This window comes from Lepidothrix coronata, unplaced genomic scaffold (genome assembly GCF_001604755.1).
Source record: "Lepidothrix coronata isolate B3197 unplaced genomic scaffold, Lepidothrix_coronata-1.0 Scaffold123, whole genome shotgun sequence".
NCBI lineage: Eukaryota > Metazoa > Chordata > Aves > Passeriformes > Pipridae > Lepidothrix > Lepidothrix coronata.
This window is the reverse complement of record NW_016690303.1, coordinates 654,292-681,986: the sequence shown is the minus strand read 5'-3', so window position 1 is coordinate 681,986 and position 27,695 is coordinate 654,292. Positions and strand designations below refer to the sequence as shown.

General features: G+C 42.3%; 1 protein-coding gene across 3 annotated transcripts; it reads right to left on the bottom strand.

The window, feature by feature from the left end:
* Positions 1 to 476: 476 nt before the first annotated feature.
* HECA (hdc homolog, cell cycle regulator) lies at positions 477 to 26,581 on the bottom strand. 3 transcript variants are annotated; one of them, XM_017825905.1, is made up of 5 exons: positions 26,331 to 26,581; positions 10,733 to 11,773; positions 7,402 to 7,556; positions 4,606 to 4,804; positions 477 to 719 (listed from the first exon to the last, which is right to left on the bottom strand). In XM_017825905.1, exons 1-4 carry the CDS (start codon positions 26,557 to 26,559, stop codon positions 4,640 to 4,642), a joined length of 1,590 nt encoding a protein of 529 aa, XP_017681394.1. In that variant the 5' UTR covers positions 26,560 to 26,581; the 3' UTR covers positions 477 to 719; positions 4,606 to 4,639. The 3 variants fall into 3 exon arrangements, with proteins under 3 accessions (XP_017681394.1, XP_017681395.1, XP_017681392.1); XM_017825906.1 differs by having other exon boundaries at positions 4,763 to 4,804; XM_017825903.1 differs by having other exon boundaries at positions 477 to 4,804.
* Positions 26,582 to 27,695: the final 1,114 nt, after the last annotated feature.

Below are 27,695 nucleotides of genomic sequence, written 5' to 3'. Positions count from 1 at the left end.
GATTACGTGTACAGTCATAACATAGGAAACCCTTTTACCGTAGCGCTATTGTATTGTGTTTTCCCCTCCAGAAGCCCTTCTGATATTTCACTGGCACCAGAGGGAATATTTCCATTAACAGACTCAGCCAGAAGTGAAGGATTCAGCACTCTGTCCTCTATGCAGCCTCACTGGCAACAGCTGGCATAGCACATGGGCATTCCTGAAACAGCTCCCGCAGGATGTGCTGTGCTACACACGGAGCACTTCTAACGTCAACAAAGTGAACAGGACTTCAGTTTGGCAAGGTGGCACATCACATCACCCACCACCACCCTTTTAGGACAGCAGTCTCCAAAATTATTACAATTAAGTTTCACTTTAACTGACACCAAAAACCTGGTTTTATTGTGCCCTTTAAACTTAAGGCAACTAGAGTAATTCTAGAATGAGCAGGACTAGTCCAGAGAAGAACAGGGAAAGAAGAACCAACACCATTAGCTGTCTGGTATTTATTACTTTTTAATACAGAGAAGCCACAACAAAATATTCTCTAACAACACATGTAATTGATATCATAACCAATTATTTTAGTTTCATCAACATTCATTTGCTATGTACATATTCTTCCATCTGCAAAAGTGCAATCCAAGAATGTCTCAACAAGGAACCTTTTGGACAAGTATATTTTCGAGGGGTTTTCTCACCAGTGGCCTTACAACATGTTTGTCCTTGGTTACCTGTTACAGCAAAGCGAAGAGTACATGGGGGGAAAAAAGGGAAAAAAGAAAGAAATTGGGTTAGATGCCTCCCTTGTAGGAATATTCCCTATTTTCCCAATTAAACTCATGAATACACTGCTCACTACTGGAGATGTTAATGCAAATAGACTAGATAGTCTATGGGCTGGCTACAGAACACTGTAGTTTTAATGACTCCGCAGCATTAGATGGAACAACAATTTTAGGCTGTTCACCTTGGTAGATGTCAAATTACACATCAGCATGTAAAAGATGTCCATTTGGTTAGTTATGGTCATCAGAATTTACTTGGAAACATCCTACTGATGGATGAAATCATTTTTACACATCCAAAATATGAAATCTATCTAAATGCAAGCCTCTCCTATGGAAAGGAGAGTTAACTACTGGAAAGAAAAGCATTTGCACATGCAACTCCTATTACTATCACAAGGAGTAACGTGCACTTAAGGAGAGTAGAATGAACCTCCAAATCCAGAGGTTTGGAGGTTTGGACTGTATTCTCGTTTACAAAACATATTTCAGGCAAATTTAATCTGACCACGGGCCAGCTTAAAAAAAACCACACAGCACCAGAAAAATGAAAGGTAATGAAGAATAAACTTTAGCCGAACAAGCAAAGCAAGCAGCTCCCTAGCTAGGGAAGTAATTTCCCTTTTGACACATTTATAAGCTCATAACTACTTCCAATGCTTGTCAAGACAGAAAGCAAAGCCAATTGTGGTCTAGTTTAACCTCCAAAGTAGCCATTATGTCCCAAAGAAGTTACATTTGCCCTTCTACAAAACTCTCATGGCCAGAGGCAGGGGCTGACTCCTTGACTGTAATCTGCAGTTACAAAAAATACTGCATTTTGCAGTAACCCAAGAACAGGTTTCAGCACCAGCAAGAAGCAGGGAAAGCCTCTACAAATTAGGGACAATTTACTTTGGAGTGAAAGTTCAGAGGAATCTTTCTGTAGCTCAGATGGTTTCCATCAAGGATCATTTTTACAGTGCTACGTGTGCTGCTAGCCTCCAGTTGAGAGTGTTTTGCAAGAAAATAGGCATTTCCTCAAGCAGCAGGTAAGACTCACTTAACAACAGAATTAAAAGGAAAAGCTGATGGAGAACTAAACTGTTTTCTTGGATAGATTTGTATGTAAATCCTTGTCACTGCTAAGACTTTAAATACACTTCTCCCTTCCCATTTTCTCAGTCTGCTCCATTCCTACTTTTGACTTGGATATACTGTACAATCTCCTATACACTTGTGTTTTTAAAGCTGGCCAAATTCCTTTTCCTCCACATCTACTCATTCTTGATTGTCACACATATGTTTAGAGAGACATCTAAGAACTTAAAGAACAGAATTATAAATTAAGCTACTCTAGGGGAAGCAAGTGAACAAGCATCCAGGACTCCAGATACCACTTCTCCCCTACCATGTGCATTGTACAGTGACACCTCTCCTCATCAGTGCACGAAAAAGTGGGCACACAATGCCATTAGTCTATGTGGGAAGTAACACCCTAGATTCCTGGCATGTGTGACTGGCACTCAAGACCGAACACTAGAGGAAGAAATGTATCCTTTAACGTTTCTCATTACAGGAGCTTTGTCTTTGCTGCATGATTTCAGGCTGCTGGGGCAGTCTAGCCATTGTCTGTCTGGTGTGGTTCTCATGGTACTGCCAGTAAATGCAACTCCAAGCTTGTTAGCCACCCTAACTCCATGAGCCTGCTCAGTGCACCATCAAAGCTGAAGGGCTCATCCTTCCCAAGGAGTTAATCCAAATTATAATTTCATTGCCCTCCATAAGGGAAGTCTACACTGCACAGCTAATTAGGTTTTATCTCCTAGAAACCTTCTTCCAGCCCAGGTATGCCCAGGCCAGCTCCTGCTCCTATGAACAATTTTTACAGTGCTGGTCCCACTGCAACTGGGCTTGGTGTAACGTTGTGGTAGCCATGGGACAGTGTTAGAAGTCTCTCAAAGTCCTTCCCATAATTCTCCTTGAAGAGGAAACAGGGGACAACTGAACAAAACCCAAGGATGTGCTGCAGACCCAAAACCAAGCTCAGGAGCGAGGACTGAAGGAGAAGAGCACCAGTGAAGAAGGCTACCACAGCCTGCTAACACTGCTGTTTAGACTAGCAATGGATCACATGAGCTGGGTGGCTTTTAAGGACATTACCACTCAAGTTAGCAGTAAGTCACTTGTGCCCACGTAAACCCTCTGTGCAACTTGAGTATTACTCAAAGAGTAGCTAATGCTAAAACAACCTAATTCTGCAGTGAAGACAGCCAGGAAATAAAACCGTGAACTTGGCATTTTTACACACAAAGAAATATGGGTATTCAGCTTGAGTTTTATGTGCATGTCCATTTCTTAACTTAGCAGAAAGCATAATTCCCAGTCCAATATGGGAAAAACACTTTCTTGGCCTCTGACTTTTTTGTTTCTTTCCCAGTGTGGCAGAGTATCAGGGCCATTTTCAAGACCGTGATTTTGACAGATACATTCTCTAAAAAGATTCTAATTTGGAAAACAAAAAAACTTAAGAAAAAAAAATCCCATCTCGTAAACAGAAACAACCCCCATACTTCTCACGTGGACAAACACTCCATAAATACACTACAGAGAAAAGCAAAAAAAACCAAACCTCCTGTAAGTCTCAACTGATTTGAGAAACCAAGCAAAAGAATAATGACCTATTTTAAAAAAATTTATTTAAGCAAAGGAGAAATGGGAATCAAGAAACAACAACTGCAGAGTCTACAGGGCCAAACTCTCTGATACGAATTCACTGCCTAATGCAGTCTGTTATGTACAGCACAGAGGCATGTAGAAAGTAAATATGCTAAGTTTGCTTTCTTAAAATGTCTCCATGTTTTTAGATCCTAAACTGAACACAATTCTGAAATATGAAGATGCAGCAATTAATTGTTTTAAAAAGTGATGTCATGTTTTGTACTCAGTACCTCTCAGCTCTTACAGATCTGAGGGTCCAAGATCCCACTTCATGGTTCCCCTTCCACATCAGTCACACCAGTCTAGAGCAGGCAGCAAAGCCTCAGCCCCAGCAGGCACGTACAAACACATACCCACTCAGCTCAGCCAATTCCTTCTCTAATATGTCTGTGAAGAAATACCTTTAAATAAAGCATTTTAAGATCTCCAGCTTGTTTTGGTATGAGCAGATGACCCAGCTGGGCACATGACAGCCCCGTTGGAAGCAGCACTATTGCCATGAGGGCAATGCACATCAAACACACATAGCAGGAAGATGCTATGCCAAAACAAAAAACCTCATTCAAGATTGCATCTGCTGGCATAATTTACATTCACTTGTCATGATACCCTAGTTTACTCCTGTTTTGGGAAATCTGAAAGAAAGCCTGCTGAGGGGACTGGCAGGACTAGCAGCATAAAGCCAGCTCCGGCGCCTGTGAGGACCGATTAAAAGGCTGAATGAATTCAGCACTAACAGAACCATTTCTTTCCAAGGATTTCCCATTTTCACCAAGCTGGAGGAACGACCCTACACAACTACCCATTTTTCAACTGGACATATTTCTCTGTCCTGTATGTCTCCCCATACCCTTGCTATAAACTGTATTACAATTATACAAAAAAATAAACCCAAATCATTTTTAGCTGATCTTTACCCCATACTTGGGGTATATTCAAAGGCCATTAAATTGGCTTGCCTCCAACCTTCACAGATATCATGTCAGGAGGATTCTGGTTTTAACAACATATATATATATATATACATATTAATATGTACACTGACAAAGAAGCTGCTCTTTCAGTTAGAAAAGAAACTAAATTTCATCACAGAATGAATCCTATAAAAAGATATGTAATAAAGTTGAAATACCCATAAAATAGCTATTACTAAAGCAAAGCTTTCGTCAATAAGCCTCCAAAACTTTAAATGAAGAAAATGGCTTCACGAAGTGGTAGTCTAGATTTCCACAGTGAGGACACTGCTGGACATTGCTGTATTCAGAAAAATACTGCATGCCAATCCGTACATCTATTACTGGCTTCCCACAGTGCTTACAGTTCAGTCGAGCCTGTAAACAACAAACAAACAAAAAACACTTTTTAAACAACCAAACTCACCTCTGGAAAACGAAGCCGCCAGAGGCAGCCCCTTGCCCTCCCCATCAGGAGAATGGGTCAGTCAGGAAATTGGCAGTAATGGGATCTGCTAGCAAGGACATTCCTCACCTGGACTGGTAACTCACAGGTATGCACCATATATTTCACATTAAATATCACCACCAAATTCTGGAGAGTAGGTCAAGTCCCATTCTGACTGACGAGAGGCAGAGAATTTCAAGGTTTATCTACACAAATTATTGTTTTGTTTTGCCTAATCTCTGAACCAATTCCTCGATCTCCAGCACAAGAAGTGCTTGTCTCAATAAATTATTAATGAAGTCCCAAAGCACAGAGAGAAATTTTAAATTTGTGCCACGCAATTCAACCATTTCAGCTGACACTTGAACATCATCTGTCCGTGAAATATATCAGCATTTTAATCCTTTGGCTTAACAAATTTATAACTCAATCTACTTTATCAGCACAACATGATATTGTTGTCACCTTAAGTAGCTATTTAACCATTTGTAATACTTATCAGGATACACAAACTAAACATCACTTCAAGCACACAAACTATTCTACAAAATCAACTGAGAAAAAAGCAACATTAACTGGTGGATATGAGAAATTAAAGGTCAAAGGTGAGGACAGACAGAGCCGTTAATATTCAGCTGTTACAAAAAAGTGAGTCTTCAGAAGGAATCTAGCTGAGAAATACAGCCCATCTGATGTAAAGAAAGCAACAGGCAGCATGAAAGCTCAGCAGGTCTTTCAGAAGAAGCAGAAGGGATTGTAAAGGAGTTTAAGAGTAAAGGTAGCTAAAGAGCAAGGGTCTGAGCTGTACTGTAGCTTAACCTCACAGCCCAATACGCTAATGAAAGCTTCAGCTCTTCACTGAAAAGAACAAAAAAGTATTGTCTATGGCCACCTTGATTTAAGGGATTTTCCTGGATGAGGAGAGGAGGAAATTATTAAAGTACTATTCCTGTTGAGACCAGACTCAAAAAGAAACTAATCAACAGCTTCACAGCCATCTGTTCTGCTTGAAAAGCAGAAATTCTAAGAAATACAATCTATTAGATTATGTATTTTTATTAATTTCTTAACCAAAGTGTTTTCTCCATTGCTACTGTCCAGCACATCAGTTAAGTGTTAGTAACCTGACAGAGGCTTTATCCTTCATGTAAATTTGTGGTGTAGAATTAAATATTTTGAAATAAGGCATGAAATTATTCAAAATAAAATCAGCAAGGCAATTTGGAGTTAAGTCATATACCATATTTAAATGTCATTCCTCTGTATGCATGGAATCACCTGTAACAATCATGCTGAAACAATAATGTGTATTATCTGGCAACTACAGTCACTGCAGTTAATGACTTTATAATCAGTTCTGAACCATGTACTGTCACACTGTCCATTAATCATGTAATTAAGGGTCTTAATGAGCTCTTAATTCTTGTATTATACATTCTACAGAAGCAATTCAGATTTAAAGTTGCTACCTTTTACAAAGATAGTAAGTCAGCATCAGTGTTTTATCTTTAAAAGTCCCTAGTTTTTAAAGTTACATTTTCAAGAAACACTAAATTTGGAGGCAGTGTATCTGGCTGTAGTTATAACTGCTATCAATGTCATCTTAACTAGCAGCAGAAACACCACTTGTCTTTACAGCAATGCATTTTCGTAAATATGTTAGATTTAAAATAAATTGCCATTTTTCATATTGACAAAACGGTATTTTAGATTGCTCTTAAGTACGCACATCACCACGAAGTGAGCGCAGTTTGAACACGTGCATCTCTGCGAGGCTCCTGTCCTAACCTACCAACAACACCTCTGTGTCAGAGCATCTGGAGCGGACCACTGAGATCATTCCCAGACAAATGCTTTTTTTGCAGCTGACTACCCCTACCTGCACAGCAGAAATGCTCTGTCCATCACAAAGACAATTCTCTTGAATGCTAACTAACCTGCTGTCTTGGGCACATGTCTACTCTGGAGTAGCCCCAAGCCTTGGATCTTTCTCACTCAAGGTTATAGATTAGGTGAGCATTTAATAAAAACTACGTTGCTTCAGGCTGTGGTGGATGAAGCACCATCACCAGAATCAGTCACGGCAAAGATTAAGGAGAGCTGAGTAATCTCCAAGCATAAAGACACTTTAGACCTTTCTGTTCCCTTGGAGCTTTTTTGCTACAATTATGATAAAACATGATTTATGAACTAAAAAAATCTGAAAACATGAAACAGCTGCTGAAAATGTGGATTATATCTGATGCTAGTGATGCGGCACTGGATTTCATAGCAAATGCATTTAAGGGGGCTTATTTAAAACCAAAAGTATTAACCATTGACCATTGCAATGCCTTTTGTCTAGCTATAGGCTGTTGTACCTCTTAAGACAAAGGGACAGGGACCCAGCCAGCTTTCTTGTATTCCACTCATAGGTAGAGACTGCAAAAGAAGGATGGAAGGAGGAAAGGGAGAAGAGATACACAAACCTTGACTTTATCATCAGCAGCAATTTCACCTTAGAGTCTTATTTATGTATAGTACTAACCTGACAACAGGGAGATGCTGCCAGAATATCGTAGGTATACATAGTTCCCAGCTGATGCCAGCTTCCATCCCATCGGGACTTGCACTTGATGCAGATAATTTTGTGAACCCCTTCTAAGCAGTCTACACAAACAGCATAGAGGTGCATAAGCCTTCCTGTGGACAGGAAAGACATATCTTCATGAGATAAATCAGAAGATTAAAACAGACACATTTTCTGCAATGTGCTATCTGATCTTTAGTGACACAAATCACACCTTTTTTTTTTTTTTTCCTTTATAAAGGATGAATGATAAAAGTATAAAAAGCTTCTCTATGGGAAATACATAGGATTTGACTAAATCTATTGACTAAAGCTATTTTCCATGCATGCAGAACTCAGGAATTAGTCATCACCCTGCCCACTCTCCCTTCCATCATTTGCTGGTAGAACTTAGCAAAATATTTTCTAAAAGGAGTTGCTAAACCTCCAAGAACAGATGCCAGGTTAAGCTGTAAGATCAGCTGCTGTGTTTCCAAAACCAGGATTTTGCCCTAGCTTCATCCCCACCTGACAGAAGAAGTGAAGTGCTGAAGTTTATTAGCAAACTTGGTACAGATTCATTTCACAACTTGCCAGAATCTTCCAGCAAAGAGGGAACTAAGGATCTAATAATCCCCATAGAAAAAGCAACAGTTAAAAGAGTCATTTTTTTCATGTCTTTTCTTCTGACCGTTCATTAAGAATATTTAAAAACATTACGTATTACACATACAGAGTTTAACATGCCATGAACTATGAATATATTGAGCTCTATCATGACTTTAGGCTCTGTATGCACAATGACTTTCAAAGCCTGAGTTGTATTTATTTTCAAAAAATCAAGTGTTTCAGACTTGGAAATCAAATATTTTCACTACATACATGTGATTAAAATCACCAATGCAAAATCTGAGATCAAATTTCACAAAAAACAAAAAAACCCTACACAAATTACAAAGATCTGGCACACAGATTATGCCTGATTTGTAATGACTAAATTGTTTAGTAGTTTCTCATGGCTAGGCTTCGCGAACGAAGATTTGGGAAGGCTCTATCCACATTTGCTACAGGTGCGATTAGTAGTTTAATAGTTGGTTATTAGAAGTGGGCTGACATAGAGTACTAATTCTGTAACATACCATATTTTGCACTGCTAGAAAATACAAAGCTAAGCAGTACTGCAGTTACAGATCAGCAACATAACAGGACTGTGTATAATATGTGTTCATTTTGGATTGCAATTTGTGCTTTTTAGCATCAAAGTACAGAACACATCACAAACTGTAATTTAACAGACACACATCCTGTATCTCTTCTAGATATGTGGGAACAAAATATTAATAATTTATGGTTAGTCTATATCAGACATTTCTGAAATTAATAGTTTGGGTTTTAGCTTGTTTTGGTTTTTTAAGCCAACTACTTTAGAAAAACAAGAAGAAAAAATAGACTCTCCTTAAAATATATATACTAAGTAAACATGCTAGTATGAGCTGGTAAAAATTGAGTTATTCCACACTGGCATATTTGGCTTTAGAAAACGTGATGCAATGAGACTAAAGCGCAAATATAATAAACTCTGTTCCTAAAGCAAGCACTTGACATTGGTGATGTTCAAATAATTCCACACACAGAAGTTGGGTTGTGCCAGAATATACATAACTTTCCCCATCTGAGGTCATGCACTGTTTCTGCACATTAAGATACTACATTTCCCTATCACTTAATTTTCAGGATCCTTGTTATAAAGGAAACAAGGTACCTGGTATCTTAAACCCACCTGAAATAAAAGAAGTAATTTGATGTACTTAAAAGAAAATAACAGTCTGGAACAGCACCTTACAGCTTAAAAATTTCATTTCAAAGCGCACTTCTGACAATAAACCATTTTACCCAGGACAAGGAGGTAAAAATTTTAACAATTAATTATTCACAGCAACTTGTCTGAGCAGGTTTTTCAGATATATCATCCAACAGTTAAGAAGTAATTAATTACAAAAAGTAAAATTTCACAGAGTTTCATTCTTAGTGGCAAACATTAACAAATGATGAGTTACATTATTACTAAACCAGCTATTAGTACTGATAAAATGACAAGCACCTTGTGCTTGACTCCCCACCAAAGCAAATAAGCGTTGTTATCTCATATACGTATATTCTGTTTATCCTGGAACTTTTTTAGCATGTATATTTGCCTATTGTTTTTTCTCCTTGAACTATATTAGTCAAGACAGAAACAATAATGTCAGCATGAATACAGTTTAGCGATTTAGTGCACAGTGATTTAAGGAAAGGAAAGAAATAAAATACAAAGTTTGTTGAGCAAAGGAATGTTACGTAACATATATTATGACAGTGCATGGGATACAAAAAATTTTATTAAAAGGTGAGAAACTTCAATGTTAAAATACCTTTTGTTAATCACTTACCAACACACTTTTCAACATATAATTCTATGCTTCTGAACTCCAAACTATGAATACTCTGACTTATTTTAGCCATGCTGTCTGCCAGTAGGCTGCAGGACAGGCATGTCTAGCTGTATACCACCTGATCACTTAGTTCGAGCCTTCAGGAAGAGCTGAAGCTCATGCTAGCCCACATTCATTTGTTTCTCTAGGAGAAAAAAAACACATGCCTTGGTCTCATCTCAGAGCTGGGACATGATGAGGACACAGTTCAAACAGGTGGGAGTTTGGAAATAAGTCTAAAACCCTCACTACTACACTGCTGCTTCAACCCACCATATTAAAAGCTTACCTTTACTATGTCCAACCTCTCCAGGCCAGTGTTAACATAGGTCAGACTATAGTCTTTTCCATACGAAAAAAATAACAGTTTGCTACAAAACAAAACTGATATTCTCTGGTCTGAAAGCAAATGAGAGGCACCTCACCCTCATCAGTGGTACAAATACAACTTTCACCCATGCTACAGCACTGCACTTTTAAAATTGAAAGGTTGATGGGTATCTTGGAGTAAAGTTCACGACAGATAAAGGAGCATGCAAAACAGATTGGCTGGAAAACATTCCCATGGTCTACCTAGAAATCAGATAAGAAATCTTTTAGTTGTAAACACAAACACAAGGCATGGACGTTCCTACAGATCCTACAGAGTATTTGCTTTTTGTAATTCCTTCTAAGTGTTTCAATTTGATCCACGCGAGTACTTTGGACATTACTTTAGGTTTTACTGAACTCCTTAAAAATGCAGAATAGGGATGAAAATCTATAATGGAGGGGGACAGGGCACAGAAGGCAGTTCCATAATTTAATGAAACCTAGCGTGACTGACAGACAACCTGTACCTTGAAGGTGACAGGGAACATCATATTCAATCTCATCATGTCTTGATGGGCTAAGGAATAGGGTCCCATCCACCAGCGGAAACTGTTCAAACACTGGCAGCGCCCTGTGGCATAGAGCACAGTTTACAACGTTCCTGTGGCTGGCACTGAGAGCAGCAAGGATGAACTTCCGAAGGTCCTCCCCTTGGCCCACCTGGGCATCGTCTTCCATCCGCACATGGAAAGTATTCAATTTATGCCTGGGAATGTGAGTGAGCAGCTCAGATAGATCGAGCCTTCTCAAAAACTGCACAGGAGCATCGAAGTGTCCTGACCTATGTGCTTGCAAGCCAGCTGCCCCATAATCAAAATGTGCATTCCTGAACATGCCCCCACCAGCCATGTTCTTCTTATGAGGCTCCAGGTGAATGGCGTTCTTCAAAAACTCTCCCAAGTATCGCGAGGAACGAGGCCCGCTGAAGTGTGTGGGGGCAAGAATAGAGTAGCCAGTGGGCGGGGACTGGCCAGGAGAGACACAAGGTGAACGAACTGCGTAGCTGCCACCCATCACACCCTTCTCTTGGGAGTTCTGCCTGTCCATCGAGTGCCTTCGCTGGAGGTCATTACTCAAGCCTTTCTGGGGCTTGTTGGCCGGCCTGCCCTTTTTGGCCTCCTCTGTTGACTCTGCCATGGACCTTCCCGTACTCTTCTCCAACACTGATTTCTTCTTCTTATCATCCTGCATTCGCTTCACCTGGTACCAGTCAGTGTCCTTCTTTAAATGACCCTGCCCACACCGACAGGAGCAAAAGCGAAAAGCCAGGTCATATCCCTTTTTGGTCCACATGTTTTGGCGACACTGCTTTTCGTTCCAGCTCCTGGCTCTGCCAATGCAATTGAACTGGACGAGGATGCTGCTTTCCCACTCGTAGAAGCACTGAAGGTGCATCCAAGTGCTGTAAGGACAATGCTCATTGTTGCATATAACCTTCTGGTAGTCATCCTTCTCCAGGTCCACCGGCCTTCCAAAGCTACAGATCAGTGGAGTAGCACAAGGAGCTTCTGTGGAAGATAAAACAGATACATTAATAACTTAATGGTCTATTTATTGCAATACTTTTTTAAACACCATGACAAACACACAAGCTCTTATGGCCCATATTACTGAGGGGCCACAAGCACTACCTCTGAGTCAGTGCAAAAGGCAGTATTTTCCAAAAAGAGTTAAGCATGTGAAAGGAGATATGGAAATGCAGGAATAAAGAAACAAAACAACATCATAGTGTGTTTAGTATTCAAAACCAAAACACCTCACAAGCATTAGCCCTCCTCAAGCGTTTGCAGATACTGTTTCAAGACCTTAAGAAGCAAGCAGAAAGCTTTGTGAATGTTTCTGGAGGGTTGCTTTGAAGCCTGAGAGGCCACATGGAGAGAACACTGTTTGAAAAACAAGTAAGCAATACAGCCCAGCTTCACAATTCACAGGGAGAGGCAGGAATTGATCTTTTCTTTGGGACTGAGCAAGAGACAACAGCTAGGGAGAGGAGGAAGCAGACTACTTTGAAAAGCAAGACAAACAGCTTATATTCCTAGTACAGAAAGCAGGGCCTTCATTACATTGCTTAGGCAAATACAGACTATGTCATCACCACTGACGTCCTGGATAGCTAAATTTCACAAACCAAACACTTCTGCAGCACCAACAGGTTAAAAAAAACAAATGCCACATGGTCTTTTATCATCAAAGTAGAAGCTTTTGCTATACCATTGAGCAAACAACAGTTTACTTCAATCATCTCCTGGCAACAAAGTCAGCTTTTACACAAAAAATATTCTACAAAAATATGTTCTGCATTTATTGACTCATGACGTTTTCTGGTCCTTCAAAGTACCCGGGACTACATATGACTCCCATTGCTGGCTGCTCTGTTGCAGCTGGGAGGCACAAAAGGGGCCAGAAATATTCTATTGGAGTTTCTGTATGAACTTTTTAGATGCTTATTCAAGTATTACAAATATTTCTTCTCTGTATTTCTGTCTTCCTAATTCCTCCACTTGTAATGATCCTCTTCTTATGAATCCCGTAGTAAAACAAGCTTTAGCAAATATTCATGACTTCTGATTTCTTTCTAGAAATTTATGATTTATTACAATTTGCTAAAAAAACTTTAGATCCATACTTGGAAAAGGTAATCTCATCACTTACACGTGGTCATTACAAGTAACTTTGCTGACCTGATTCAGGATTTCTTAGCCACAACTACTGCATCAGGAAAAGCCACTACGGCTGTCTGGAATTTAGTTCCTGAAGGCACCCCTGAACCACCTTCAGAAGCTGATTTCAGAGAGGATGGGGCAGATTTAGATAAATAATTTGAGACAGTACAGGGAGCCATAAGGGAATGGAATCCATCATATCCGACTGTGGTATAAACTGGTATTCATTTATCCATTTATAATACTCTACAGTAGCAAACATATATAAGGTACAAAGGTTATTGTGGTAGCATACAAATTGTTTGATCTGGGGAGAATCAAATGTGACAGAATATATTGCCAGATTGCAAATGTGGTTTCTGACTCCTGCGACCTATAGAGGCAAAGATGCCCTGACCATTAAAGTAATCACTAGACCAACTCAGGGTAGCACCACACAGCTCAATAAATTCTTTGGCAGTTGGAGGAAACGCTGGATCGAGAGACAGAAAGAAGATACTGATCCAACATGGCTGTCAGGCTGCCTTTTAACCTCTGTATGGCTGCATTCAAATACTAGTAGACTCCTTCAGGGTACTCCATGGTCAAGTGCTGCCTCACCCCATGTACACAACACAGCACAGCTCCCTGCTGTTTCCCTGCCTCAGCTAGAGTTCCAAGATCTACAGCAGAGGTACACAGAGCCTTGTTGAGAGAGACTGTCATGATCCAGGTTTTTTTTCCTTAGGACCTTAAATTTCTATCTGATAAGCAGGGAAAAAAACCATCACTTGGTTGCACTGTTTTTAATCCCATTCTTATCACTGCTAGCATAAATAATACAATGTAATTTGAAGTGGAATAATAGGTTTTACACTGCTATGTTTACTTTTACTCAGACTCTAAGTAACAGACACACTACCCATCATCACCTGTCCTCCAGCAGCAATACACGTGATGTTTTACAAGGGATCTTTACCACACTAGGTGTTTTGCTCCTTCCCAACAAGTTTTTGTAAAATGCTATAAACAAAAAAAATCTTCAAGGTTACCTTCAGTAAATTCAAGATTACTGTATCTCTTAAGACTTATTTATTTACACAGAAGAAACAGGCACAGATAGCACAAAAAAACCTCTCCTGAGCCACTCCCTGGAAGATGCCACATCCTACACCTCATTTCTTGGCCTCTGTTTCTAATGCCAGAAGTGGACCAATTGCACGGAGAATTTTCTGCAACACTTTTCCTTCAAGGACTCACCTACAAACTGCAAGCAAAGCACATTGCCAAAAACTGTCTTTTAAAGCAGAAAAAGCCTATTTCATTTCAAAATATGGATATGTTCAGTCATTAAAAACACATTACCAAATTGGAGAGAACATAGACGAGAGAGGCTTTCCCGAGGGACTTTTCAGAGGTTCCTTCTATACCAGAGGTACTAACATGAACAATTCTCATTTACGCATTTCCTGTATTCATCTATTTTGATACATGTTCCTTACCACCACCGCAAGGAGGCAGGAAAGGAAGAACATGCCAAAAATTCACTTGTACTCTCCCCATGTTTCGGATAGTAAATGTTCTAACAACTGCAGGTATAATTATGGCTGCCAGCTGAGAAAGTTACTATACAGAGAAGTCTAGAACTGAATGAAGACCCTACACTTGTTCATCCATACTGGCATAGTTAACTGACTAAAAAAAGTGTTTTCTTGATTAGCCTTTGAACATATTTTTTGTTTTGTACACAAAAACATATGATCTCTAGCCCCCTGAGAAGTTTACAGACTTTTCACTAAGTGGTAAAAAAATGAAATTAATAAGTGACTGAAATACAAAAAAAATTACTACAGCCCATGATTTCCACAGAACACGTTCACAATTATTCATTATGATCATGTACTGGGTGTCTAGAGGCTAATGTAAGGGCAACTTTCAACATATTTTTTTTCCCTTTTCCTAGTTGGTCAATGGAAGTATAATGTGGAATGAGATCTTTTCCAGCTTCTTGAGAACTTACAGATGTCAGATTATCTGAGGAACTTCCCATACAGCATAACTATGAACAAAAAAAAGCTTCAAGTTTTGGACAGTGATGTCTTCTTTAACATTTAAGTTAACTAGATGATTACTAAGTCTTCAGACATTACCTCACCTGATCTTCTATCTACCCAGTGTGAATTGGCTGGTCACTTAATCACCATAGCAAAAGCAGGTCTAGAGCAGCCAGAAGAAAGCACAAGAATGAAAAAGCCTTCCCCCATGGAAAAGACACCAGTGAATTGTTAAACTGTGGCACTGAGATCACTTTAGAAACCATCCTTGCTAAGAGGAGAAGCTGGTCTCTACTCAGCTCTTCTGGGCACTCCCCTGACACTTCACTACTATCACTTTAGCAGCATAAGAAATACTCGGTAGAAAACTAACAGGTCTCTCTGCCGTGCTGCCATGCTCCACAGCACAGTTTTGCGCCATGCCAGTCAAAGCACCTGCCTTCACCGATACAGATCTGCTATTATGAAGTCTGCTGGTTTGCAGAAGGCCTTGATTAAACTACAGCAGTATTTCCACAAGAGAAACTGAAGAGCCCAGAATGGCTAATTAAAATTGTCTCAGTAGAAAATTCTACCACTTCTGTAGTATCCCTGTACTTAAGAAAGCAGAAAACGCCACTACCTGAAAAGCATACGGAAGCCTCAAGCCAACATTTGGTTCTGCCTAACATTTCCATTTCCAGCAGGTCTATCTGTACAAAACAGACTGTACAGGACTGAACATCCCTTGCAGACCTCTCTCCATCCATGTCTCCTGCCAAACATAACCATGCCACATGTTTCTGCATGAAGAATAAATGAGAAACAGAAAACAGCTATTTTTGTGCAACTTTCCCAGTTCACGGCAACAGATATGACTTAAGAGCAAAAGAGACAGCATTCAGATCAGTATGGGAGCCACTTTTTAGCAAATGTGAAGACCTGTTTCCATCAGTTCACATCCTCAAAAGTGGGCTGGACTATTTAATCACCGTTTTATAGATGAGACAGAACGTTTATTACAGTACGACGAAACTTTCAAAATTCTTGTTATCAAGCCCTTGTACTTAACTAAAAATGTATTTTGAGATATTCTTCAAAAAGTCAGTCATCATCATTCTAACATTTTATGGTAGTGGTGCAATGACTACTGTCAAGAGAGATGATAATGGGGAGTAAATAGAAATTCACAAGGCCAAACTGCCCATCTACACCTGCAGCCTCAAGCTGGTTTGTCACCTAAATATAATTTGCTTCCAAGTAGCAGCTCAACAGGTTTCTGGTTTCCAAAATTATGAAACTGAACTTCAGGAAAAATGAAAGATTACCTGGTATGAGAGCAGCATCCATTATTCCAGCTGCCCCTTCTAAAAGAATGCCAAAATAATGATAAAAGAACTTCTATTTACCTCTCAGTTTCAAGATGCATTTCACAGCCTAAGAGAACAAAGCAAGACAGAGTACAATTTTGTGTAGTGGAACAGCTTCAATGTAGGCTGTCAAGTTGCAACTACAGGCACGTGCTGCTTCTTTCCAGAAGTTATGTTTCCACATAAAAAAAAAAACAAAACAAGTTTTCTCATATTCCTCAGTAATGATTTGGAACAGTAATTCTGAGAATAGTTGCAAGGAGCAGTACATAAATTTCTTCAAAAACAGATGTGACATACAATATTCCACACAAACATACACTTGAGCAAAGACAGCTCATTGTTTAAACAAGGTTGTGTTTTATGTTTGACAGAACTACCACAAAATTAACTTTTCTTTCAAAAACGAGGACATGACAGAAGACTACAAGGAAGCTGGAATGGGTTGTTTGGCTTTTTCTTAGCTTTTCTGTTCAGGTTTATAAACATCAGTAAAAGCCAGGAACAGAAACAGACATCTGAGATAAACCTCTTTCAACAAAAAAACGCCCACATGAACTGGTTTCTACCTTTTAATAAAAAAGAGAGGGGGTATATGAAGACCATCCTTCCCATTTCATGACCCAAATCAAAGCAGCAGAACAACGGCTGCCTGAGGAACTTCCCCCGGTGAAGTAAATTGAGGAGAATGTTGTTTACTTCTGTTTACACATCCATCATAAAACCAAAGTTGCATCCAGCAAGCCAAATGTAATGATTCCATGGCTTCAGTTTCGTGACTGCTCTCATTTGTTCCAAGTCCTCAGTGTAGATGCCTAAAGCAAAATTGGCTCTTCCCCCGCCACGCTCCCACATTATCTATTGTGTTAAGCACCAGAGTTTTTCAGTCAGTGGACAGAAACACATAATTATTTCCCATACTCGTCAGCACAGGTTTCAGCTCACTGCACAGACTTGCCATTGCTGGTAAAGCTCAAGGGAGGTGTTAAACATGTGAGGCTGGGAGCAGAGGAGAGGGAAGTGCGGTGGCTGCTGGAAAAGGTAGCCCTACTGTCACCTTAAAACAATTGTCAGGCAACAGGAGGTTGTTATGGGTCTGGAAAAAGTAATCATCCAAAAAAAAAAAAAGGTAAGGTCTTGGCACCAGATCAGTTGCAAGACATTTACTATGACTTGCTCTTGGTCTACTGTTACTCTACCATCTCATCACCTATGCCAAGGACACTTTATTTGCCAGCACACTGCGTAGGCCAGAGGGCTTTCTGTGGGACACATACTTTGCAAATCAAGCACTTTAACCTCTACTCTGCTTTCCCACGAACACTGCTCTCTTCACAACCCTACACACTAGGAATTGTTCACTCTGCCAGTGTGAACCAGAGCTGAGTCATTCCCGCAGAAGGCTACTCCCTACCAACCATCTGCAAGAATCTTCTGAACTTCCACTGTCATCAGCAGCATAGCTTTATTTTAACTGAAGTCACACAATACTACTGTGCTAATACTGTAATGCAGCTGTAATATAGAAAATAAATCACCACAACAACAACAAAACAGACAGAAACAGAAACTTGAACTAATTGTTTGCTTGGTTGAACCCTGGAATACAATCTAATATTCAAAAGATTATCAAGATGTGATAAAATGGTATTGCCATACCCATAACTGGCTAAACAGTACAAATCATATGGCAATAAAGAAATGACCAGCCACCTTCTTGAGAGCCTGAATGTAGCAGAAGAATAGAATGAGAAAAAATATTTCCCAAGTGGATCCAAAAGGCAGGCTTGGATCTTCAGTGAAGCAACAGCAAACAACAGCTAACAAACAGTAAGAGAAGTCTTTCAGAATAGTTCAGCTCACTGCTTATATTTGTAACATTCACTGATGATAAGTGATATGTCTTCAAAACTTCTTAAGCAATCTTTACCAATTGATCAATATTAAAGCTTCCAGTCAAGAGGAAAGGGAAAAAACAAGACAGCAGTACGTGGCAAGCCACCTTTAACACAGGCTTTCTTCTGTGTCATGAGACTCCCTCACACATTCTTGGAAAGAGAAGCTGAGGCTTCCATTTTCAGAGAGCAACAGACAGTGCCACTGACTCCAGACAACTCCTCATCACAAAAGCGGTCTGGCTGGTAGCTTTATACACATAAGCACCTACATACTGCCACTGAGGTGCCAATCTGGAGTTCAATCCTACCTTCAAGGACCAGGTAAGCCGCAATCAATATTTATGCTCAGAAGGGTTTTAAGGAGAACAAAGCCATAAGCAGCCCAGCTCCTTCACATGCTTTACCCCCTGTGCAAGATGTCACTAATTCTATTAAGTGAGCAGTCACATGAAGTGATCACCTTCCCCTAGAAAGGATTTCAGGTAATTTGGAGCTGATAAACTCTGATTCATCTGGGAATTCAGATGGCAGGACTATCTCCATGCACTTCACTTATGCTAATTTCACACTTGGCCTCCAAGGGAATCTCTTCACAATAAAAAAATAAGAAGCCTAGAAACTACACAACAGTAGGAAGATGCCATGGAAATCATGAAGGCTTAACTCATACCTGCCACATTAACACCTTCTAACTTACAGGACAGCCTGACCTAATGGCTGTTTATGAAATCAGCAACTAACATGTGATACAAAGTCAGTTACCTGAGGCTCTCATTCAACCACCCACTCCCAGCTAAGCCATCACCTCACCAAAGTAAGGCAGAAAGTCAAGCACAAAACTGTACAAACTAAGGAGGATAGGCACTTACATCTGCACAATAATTCTGCAGTTTGTTTACACAGCCATCTGTGCTCCAAGCTGGACCAACTGCCTACACTGCTGAAATCCATCATATGAGAATTCACATGGTCTTGTACAAGTCACCATAACCTGCACAGTTATCATCTAGCCAACTTAGCCAGCTTCTTTGCATTTAATATGTTTCATCCAAATACAGACAACAACTCAATCACCAGCTTTGGCTTTTGCTTAGGATGCGCAGGCCCTCTCTGCATAGGAGAAATCTTGCCCTGGCTTGTGCTGTAGTACCCTGAATTCAACTGAAAATATCCCCAATTCACCATACCAAAGAGAACAGACCCAAGCCTCTAGCTGTATCAGTACCAGGACAACTAAAGCCAATGCACTCCTGATACTCCCATGCGAACTCCAAGTTGGTTTAAAGAGGTCAGGCAACAACTGGTTCTACATCCCATATGCAATCATGCCCTAGCCAGGAAGACTCCTTGCACTCCTCAGCATTGGGTGGATTTTTCTGGTGACCTCTACTGTGGTGAATGCAGAGATTAGTGACTATCTCAAGCCTGGTAGGCCTTAATGTGTTTTGAACATTGGCTGTTGCTTAGTCTGCACATGAATCATCCTCATAGAAGAGCACTTCCACCACTAAACCCTCTCATTTTAGTCTTCCAAGATCTTTTAATAACTTGAACTGTTATAGAGAACTAACCTTGGTGCCTAAGGAAACAGACATTTTAATAAGTAAAGCAAGACTTTAATGCACCTGCCTAGTAAGTTTTCAGCTGCAAACTCCAACTCATGCTGGGAATAAAGAGATAACCGTGGCATGCAGTAGATACCCTAATACCAAGTACAGATGTAAATGCAGCAGGCTGGACTCACCCAGACTGAGAGCCAGTTAGCCACCAGACCCAGTCCAAAAGCACAAGAAGGCAGAAGAGAAAAGAAAATAGGTTGAATCAAGTGGTATCAGCACCTCCTATAGTTTCAAGTCTGGGGATGTTTTTGTCATTGGGCTATCCTTCCCAAGTTTCAGTGTGACAGACTGTACTTTAATTTCCCATGCTAAAGCCTAAAGAAGCTGGTAGAAACTCAGTGGGAAACAGGAGATGCAGTACCCAGCATCTCTGAAAGACAGCAGCTCCTGAGCAAGGAGCTGTAGGTTCCCATAGACGTCTCCCTCACAATGCTATGCTGGCTCTCAGCCCTGTCATGTACTGTCTTTGGCATCTGTGCAGTACACAGAAACCTCAACTGCACACTGCTCCCAAAACGGGTATCAGTAGCACAGAAGTGGAGGTTGAGAGTGCCAGACATACTCAAACAGCCAGGCTCTAAGAGAAGCTACCTCCTCTCCCAGCAGGCATTCAAGACAGGAACAACGGCAACATCCCCCTCAAGTCTGGGAAGGAGGACTGACAGATTCGGAGACAAAGATATGAAGGTTGAAGTGAATGCTCTCAAGATAAATGTCACTAAAATCTACCAGGAAATGCCAGTGCTCCACTCAAGATCCCACAAGCTTTCAAAATGGAATTACCCAGTCCAGTGACTAGATTACTGCTTCGAGAGGCCTCTTTGAAATTATTTGAATTTCTACCAAAACTGTTAAAGAAAGCTCATGCCCTACTAATGCTGTTATAATTTATACACCTTGAAGATTAGCTGTAATCACAGAATCATAGAATCAACCAGGTTGGAAAAGACCTCCAAGATCATCAAGTCCAACCCTTGATCCAACACCACCACGGTTACTAGACCATGGCACTAAGTGCCACATCCAGTCTCATCTTAAAAACCTCCAGGGACGGTGAATCTACCACCTCCCTGGGCAGCCCATTCCAATGTCTGATTACTCTCTCTGTAAAAATTTTTTCCTAATATTCAACCTAAACCTCCCCTGGCAGAATATTTTACTCTGAGCTGGATGCAAGGTTTACCTCCATTTTTTTCGCTCACACACGCTGCAGGAAAAAAAGCAGAGAAGGATGGATGCCTGCCAGTCATGAAAGTACTTTAATCTCAAAGGATGTCTCAATATGCAAGGCTGTAAGCGAGGCTGAAGAAAACTTACAAATGACTCCAAGGACTAGAAATCGTTTTGTCACTACCTGTTAGATCACTGGGAGTAAGATATGGGATGAGTACAGACAAAGAAAGGAATCAGTTCAAAAACTGTACTTCCTTGTATGAAACAGAACAAACATCAAGCCTAACCCTTACTCATGAAAGCGCTACACTTGAGCAATGACTAATCACATGAACAGAGAATGCTGTCAGGTCACTGATAACCATTTTGATAGCAAATAACTTTAAAAAAAAACCTTAAATGGGTGTGTACGTGCTTGCATGAAAGAACAGTATTTGTTTTATTCATTAATACCATAGACATGATTCCATTTGCAAAGATTTGCAGAACATGAACTGTATTTGCTACCAAAGCATGTAATTGCATAGTTTTAAAAATTCTAAAACTAACATGAAAGTCCTTTCAAGCCTGATTTGCATTGAGACAGCAAAATTTGCATTCAATTGATTTCTGCAGTTAGACGAATGCAATGGAATTATGAAGCAAAATTATTTCCCTTTAGTAAATTAATAGGTATTAAATTCTGTAGTCACTGCAACAGAATAGAAACTTAATTTTCCAGGTGGCCTCACTGATATCAATGGGACTCCCTCAGGCTAAATAATCAGAAGGTGCCAATACTGAATATCATTAGAGTGCCAAACTGGAACTGAATGTTATATGCAGCAGGGAACATTTGACAGCAAATATTAATCCAGGCTTAAATATTACTACAATTCATGCTCTGAAAATACGTTTTTAAATTAAACATTGCACTGACAAATTTTCTGGCCCTCTGTAACTATCCCACCTCCAGGATATAATTTCTGTTTTTTAGTAAATCATAATTGCTGGCCAGTCACAGTTTTCAACACATTAGTCACTGTTGTGCTGATTTCCTTCTTCGTACACTTGTTCTACGTTAGCATTTTTATTTGGAAGTACATAAGTCTAAAAAATTTGTGAAACTTAGGTAAAGAGTGTTCAAATCTGACACAAATCTGACTGCTGGCTGCTCCACCTGACAGCCCACCAAGTTTCCAGCTCTGACACTTGTGCAGTTTAAGGGCTGACCTATACCAGAAGGGGAAAATTATGGTCTTAAAACGGGTGGCCAGTATACTGTTAAGACAACAATTCAGGAACAGCTTTTTCATTGAATTTAATTAAGCTGGCTTTATTTAACCCCATGTTAAAGGGGAAAATACAGGTAGGGAGAGCCAGCTTCTTTCTTTCATCTCTTCACAGCACCAGTGCTGGAGAGACCAGAGTGACAAGGACAAGGAGATGAAGCAGCAAGATGCTAAGACAGCAACCACCAAGTGGAGGAAGAGGACCTGGGTCTACTGGACAGGGACACCAAGAATGGAAACCAGTCAAAGAAAATGGACAGAATAAAGAATTTTAGGGTCAGAAACAATAGCATGTGGAGACTAAAGCTAGAAGTTCAGAGGACAAAGGGATAAAACAGCTGGACCTGATGGTGTAGAAGTGCCCAGCCTCAGCATGGCAGGAACAGAATAGGAATTTGCTACTCAAGAGCCTCAGACCTGAAAGTAAACCCCCTCGATCATCGTCCTCTTCTGCTGATCAGGGCAAAGTATCCACAAAATGTTACACTTCTTTATGTCTACAGATAAAGGGAACCAACTACTGCCATCAGGAATGCTGGTGTCAATGAGGTTGCACAATCCTATGCAGCTGCTGGCATAATGTTACATGATAACCACTCAGATTTTTCAGTTTGGTTATGAAAAGTAACCCAGAAAACCATCAAGAAAACTAAAAACATTTTAGAAACATTATTTAATCACTCTAAAGACAAGGAATCTAAGAAATGAGGCTTTCTGTGACACCACATCTCAGTCTCTCTGTACACTATGATACTGTTAAACTAGTCTACCCACACCCCACACTTCTCTCTCCCACAACTTGTGCCTCATTCAATGCAGAAAATGACCACTCCTTTCATCAAGAAAGATTACTCTATTATATACAGATTTCCTGCTTGGTCTAACTGAAGAGAGAGGAATGAAAGGCACAGCCACAAAATGTGAATCCTCTTTCTAGGCATCATCCCAATACCTGCTAAGAAATCACAGTGCAAGATGGAGAAAAGCCATCACATCTGTCAGTGGTTATGCTCTCTGTCTTCCTGATTCCCACGTACGACTGTAGAACCCTTCGAGCACAATTTGATTTCTGAACACGTAAAAATTAAAACATCACAACAACAACAAAAAAGCATAAACAGATGCCCTCTTGGGGTAAGGGAAAAGCTGGTATTTCTCAGATATCATGCCAAAAACTGAATGATAGTTTGAGGGAAAATTGTGCAGGGATTGAACCAAAATTTATCAAAAAGTAAAAGGGAACAACTTTCCACCGTAAAGGGGTGCTGTAACAGCAGTTCCCTACTACATAGCACCACTAGTCAAGCTCCACGGATAAGCCAGACGAAATTAGAAAATTCTGTTTCATTATGGCACGTGGGTGGGGGCAGAAATAATACATGGAACATAGAATGAACTCTGAAAACTTAAAAAAACCCATATCCGAATCACTATTTCTTCGTGAGTGAAGCAGAGTCCTGATGTGACTGCATAATTAGACTGTCATACTGACACCATGATGCAAAGCCAAGGTTTGCACAGACATTTTCAATTATTAAATCTGATGCTTTCATCTCTGCATACTTCTGTCTTGTCACATTAATGAAAGAAAACAGGTTATGTTATTATGACCATCCTTTGCTTTTCCAGGGTAAAGATAGAGTAGGAGACCGATGAGACCAGGCATATGCAAATTACTCTAGAACAGCATATGGTGACAATGCAGGAGAGAAGAATGAGCCTGGGGATCCACAGCACCAGTGAACCTGGGTAGCAGGAGTCACAGCATGAAGCTGCACAATCCAAAAGCAGCACGATGAAGAGCTTCCCTGCACCCAGCACACTTAATCCGCAACCCAGATAGTCTCCCATGAATAAGTGAGGCTTGACTGTGTACAGAACTCTATTAATCTCACCACTCACTGCAGCAGGCCACATCCTCCATAAACTGCTTAGTGATCAAGCAACCCTAAAGTGAACAGCCTCTTACAAATGTCTTGAGTCTAGTAATGGGCTAGTTGTCTCCAAGGCCATGGCTACAGTACAGAGTTTCATTTCAGATTCATCGGTTTTGAAGACTTCAGGGAATCCATTATCATCATCTAATCTTTTCCTCGCATATGAGAGCCAGATTCCTAATTCTGTAGCATGTCAGGAACAGTTTCTCCTTTCATCTCCTGAACCAAAACTGTTGAAAGCTTTGGACTTACCAGTGAGAATACAATTCACGAAACTTACAGCTCAGGATTATCTGATGGGCAGTAGCCAGTGTAAAATAAAGCTAGCAACCACATCTACTCCTCCAGCCTTTATGATTATCTGAAAAGAAAGGTACGACTAGATGCAATGTCAAGGCAAGGATCAGGTGTGCTGACCAGGCACTTACAGCAAATGTCAAAGCTGATGTTGTACATCTGCTGTGAGGGGGGAAAAAACGGGGAGGGGAGGGTCTTGGCAAAATAGTCAAGGATGTTTCTGAACACTGAAGTCATACAGAAGCAGGGAGAGAGAATAAAGGAGCACCTCAGGTTAGCTCTCAAACAGGCAAGTCTCAACTTCCGAGGAAGCTGGCCAGCACAGAGGAAGGATAGTCAGGCACCTGGCACACACAGTCTCACAGCTGAAGAAGACTAACAACCTGTCCAGCTAGAGAGGTGTACCACCACCCAGTGTTCAGTGGCATCACCTTCTGGGGCATCTGCACATGGAACACCACCTCATTATCCACAGGCAAAAAGCCACACCAGAAATGCACCTCTGCTGCCACTTGTGCTTGAGCAAAAAAATTTCCAAACACTGCTTTTCCCCACCTAAATGAAAGCCAACGGTGCCATGTATGAGACATCACCTGCAAAGTGAACGTTGGACACCATACTGAAGTTATGATAAAAATGCTCTAGAAATTCCCTAACTCCTGGTAACCTTTCTTTTTCTTTTTTCCCCCCATTGTTCACTCACTTAAAGCAAATAGTAAAGAAAAAGACCAAAACAAACCGAAAAAGGAAATTCTAAGCTTTCTCCATGATTCTCTGGAGTAAGTAATACTCTTACAAAAGCAGTCTGGCAAACACCCTGTAAGCTGAAGTGATTCGTAATTAATTGCTACTATTTCCAAGGAAAAGTTTCCATTAAATAATACACAGGAATCAGACATCTTGAAAACCAAACTATGGCTCTTGAAACTGCCTTTGTGGCTGAAAGCAGCCAAGGCAAAACTACCACCACAAAGCATAGAACCAATTGTAGCTACCCTCTCACTTTTTGTAAAGCATCAAGAGTAAGAAGCTGACATCCAACTTGGGAAAGGAAAAAAGTCAAGAGTAGGGACTCCATGCCACAGTTTGTAAACCTAGCAGCAGACCTAAGAGGTGGAGTTTTTTTGGCTCAGCAAAAAGTGTAATAAAATCCTTGCCTGCCTTTAGTTTTAGCCTGACGTATCCTTTCACAGTAAAACAAACACGAATAGCAACACAAGTTTCTGCAAAAAAACACCTTACCAAAATTGCTCCGAACCAAAACTCAACCCATCGACCAAAAGCACCATAAAATGGTTGATGAAAAAGTGAGTACGTTACCCTGACAAACCCAACTGCTGTACAACGGCAAACGAAACGGACCGAAAGGCAGGACTCCATTTTCAATCGTGATGAAATAAAGCGGGGATTTTTCAACTGAGCACCGAATCCGACGAGCCGCGGCCGCTGCCGGCAGGCGCCGCGTCTCCCGCCCGCCGGGGATGCGCTCTGCCCGCGGACCGCGCTCCCGGGCCGGCGGCCCCCGCCGCTCAAGGCTACGGCCCACGGCGCAGCGGGGCCGCTTTCAGTACGGCCGCCGGGAGGAACACCGGGCGGGGACACCCCGGCGCGCAGCCCCCGCCCCGCCGCGCGCTCCGGGGAGATCCCGCCGGCAGCAGCCGCGCAGGGCCGGGGGCGACACCCGCCCTCCGCCCCGGGCACCCGCCCGCACATCCCGTCCCGCCGGGCGCGCCCCCGCTCCGCGGGTCCCCCCGCGCCGCACCCCGGGTCCCCGCCGCCGCCTGCGCCACCGCGGGAGGCCGCGGGGCCCGGCCCTGCCGCTCACCGCTCTTGACGTCTCCGGGCGCCGCGCCGCCCGCGGCCGCCGATCCGCCTGCCCCGCCGCACCCTCCGCCGCCGCCGCCCGCGGCCGCCGCTCCGGCTCCGCCACCTGCGGCACCGCCGCCCGCCGCCGCCGCGGCTCCGCCGCCCGTCGCCGCCCCGTTCTCCTGCTCGTCGCCGCTGCTGTTGGCGCGCTTGTTCTTCTTGCCCTTGCCGCCCTTCTGGTTCGGCATCGCGGGCCCGGCCGCCGCCGCGGCGGGGCGGGCGGGCGGCGGCGGCTGCAGAAGGCGCCGCCGCCGCTACCTCCGGCTCATGGCGGGGCCGCGGCGGCCGCGCTGCGCTGCGCCGCGCCCGCGGTGGGCGGCAGGGCCCGGGGGGCCGGGCCGGGGAGGGCGAAAGGCGTGTCCCGCTCGGCCGCCCGCCACCGCCGCCCCTCTTCCTCCCGGAGCAGGCGCGGGCGGCGGCGGGAAGCGGCGTGTGCGGGGGGGGGCTGGGGCTGAGTCAGGCGCGGGCAGCGGGAGGGGCTTATCGGGAAAGGGAAAGCCCCGCTCCCGCCGGCGCGGGCGGTGGGATCGCAGCGCTTCCCGGGAAGGGACGTATCGCGCCCCGCCGCCGGGAGCCAGAGCGGGGATCGGGGCTGTAGCCGGTGCCCCCGCAGGCGGGGCGAGGCGGGGGCCGGGGGTCTCCCTGCGGGCTTCTCACGCCGGCCCTAGCCCGTGCGGTGAGGGCTGGGTCCCACCACGGCATCCCAGGCGGTGTAAATGTCCAAACAGCGAGGAACAGTTGGAAAATGTCACCTGAGTGTGCCGGAATAAAAGGGGGGGGAAGGATGGGAGGAAACCAAAACAATGCGGTCTCATGTTGGGGGGTGGGTCAAGGAGCACAAAGCCTTACAGCAGTACAGCCCTGACTTTGGATTTCTCGTCTTCTGTGGCTCCTGGTAGGGGTAGATCCGTGGGTGACGGATGACGGGACGAACCTTTAGGATATGAGTTGGATGAAGACATTCAAACTGCTGCACGCGCCTGGAGCAGAGCTTGAAGCACCGAGCCTCTACAGAGGTTTTGTGGAGGGGCAGCAGCTTCATTTTCTGCAGGAGTCCAGGAGTTCTCAGTGGGGGAGGCCCTGTGGAAAATTGGTAACTAATATTCACGGGATTCCTGCACCCAGGGATGTGAGATGCTGCCTGTCAGCTGCAAAACAGCAGCACTCGTGATATGCCTTTGCCTGGCTGACAAGCAGCATCAGCTCACAAGTACCATCTGCCAGTGTGCTCACATTGCTACCTACCAGCTTATCCAACTCGGGAATAAAAAATTACCACCTATTATAAGAACATTAGACCAGTTCCCAGAATGAGCTGTTATTC

Bases quoted from the DNA above. Each gene is read 5' to 3' on its own strand.
- HECA (XM_017825903.1), bottom strand. From the start codon at position 26,559: ATGCCGAACCAGAAGGGCGGCAAGGGCAAGAAGAACAAGCGCGCCAAC. The intron at 11,774-26,330 runs GTGAGCGGCAGG...TATCTTCCACAG, and splicing joins GCCCGGAGACGTCAAGAGCG to AAGCTCCTTGTGCTACTCCA. The intron at 4,805-7,401 runs GTTAGTACTATA...TGTTGTTTACAG, and splicing joins CAGCATCTCCCTGTTGTCAG to GCTCGACTGAACTGTAAGCA.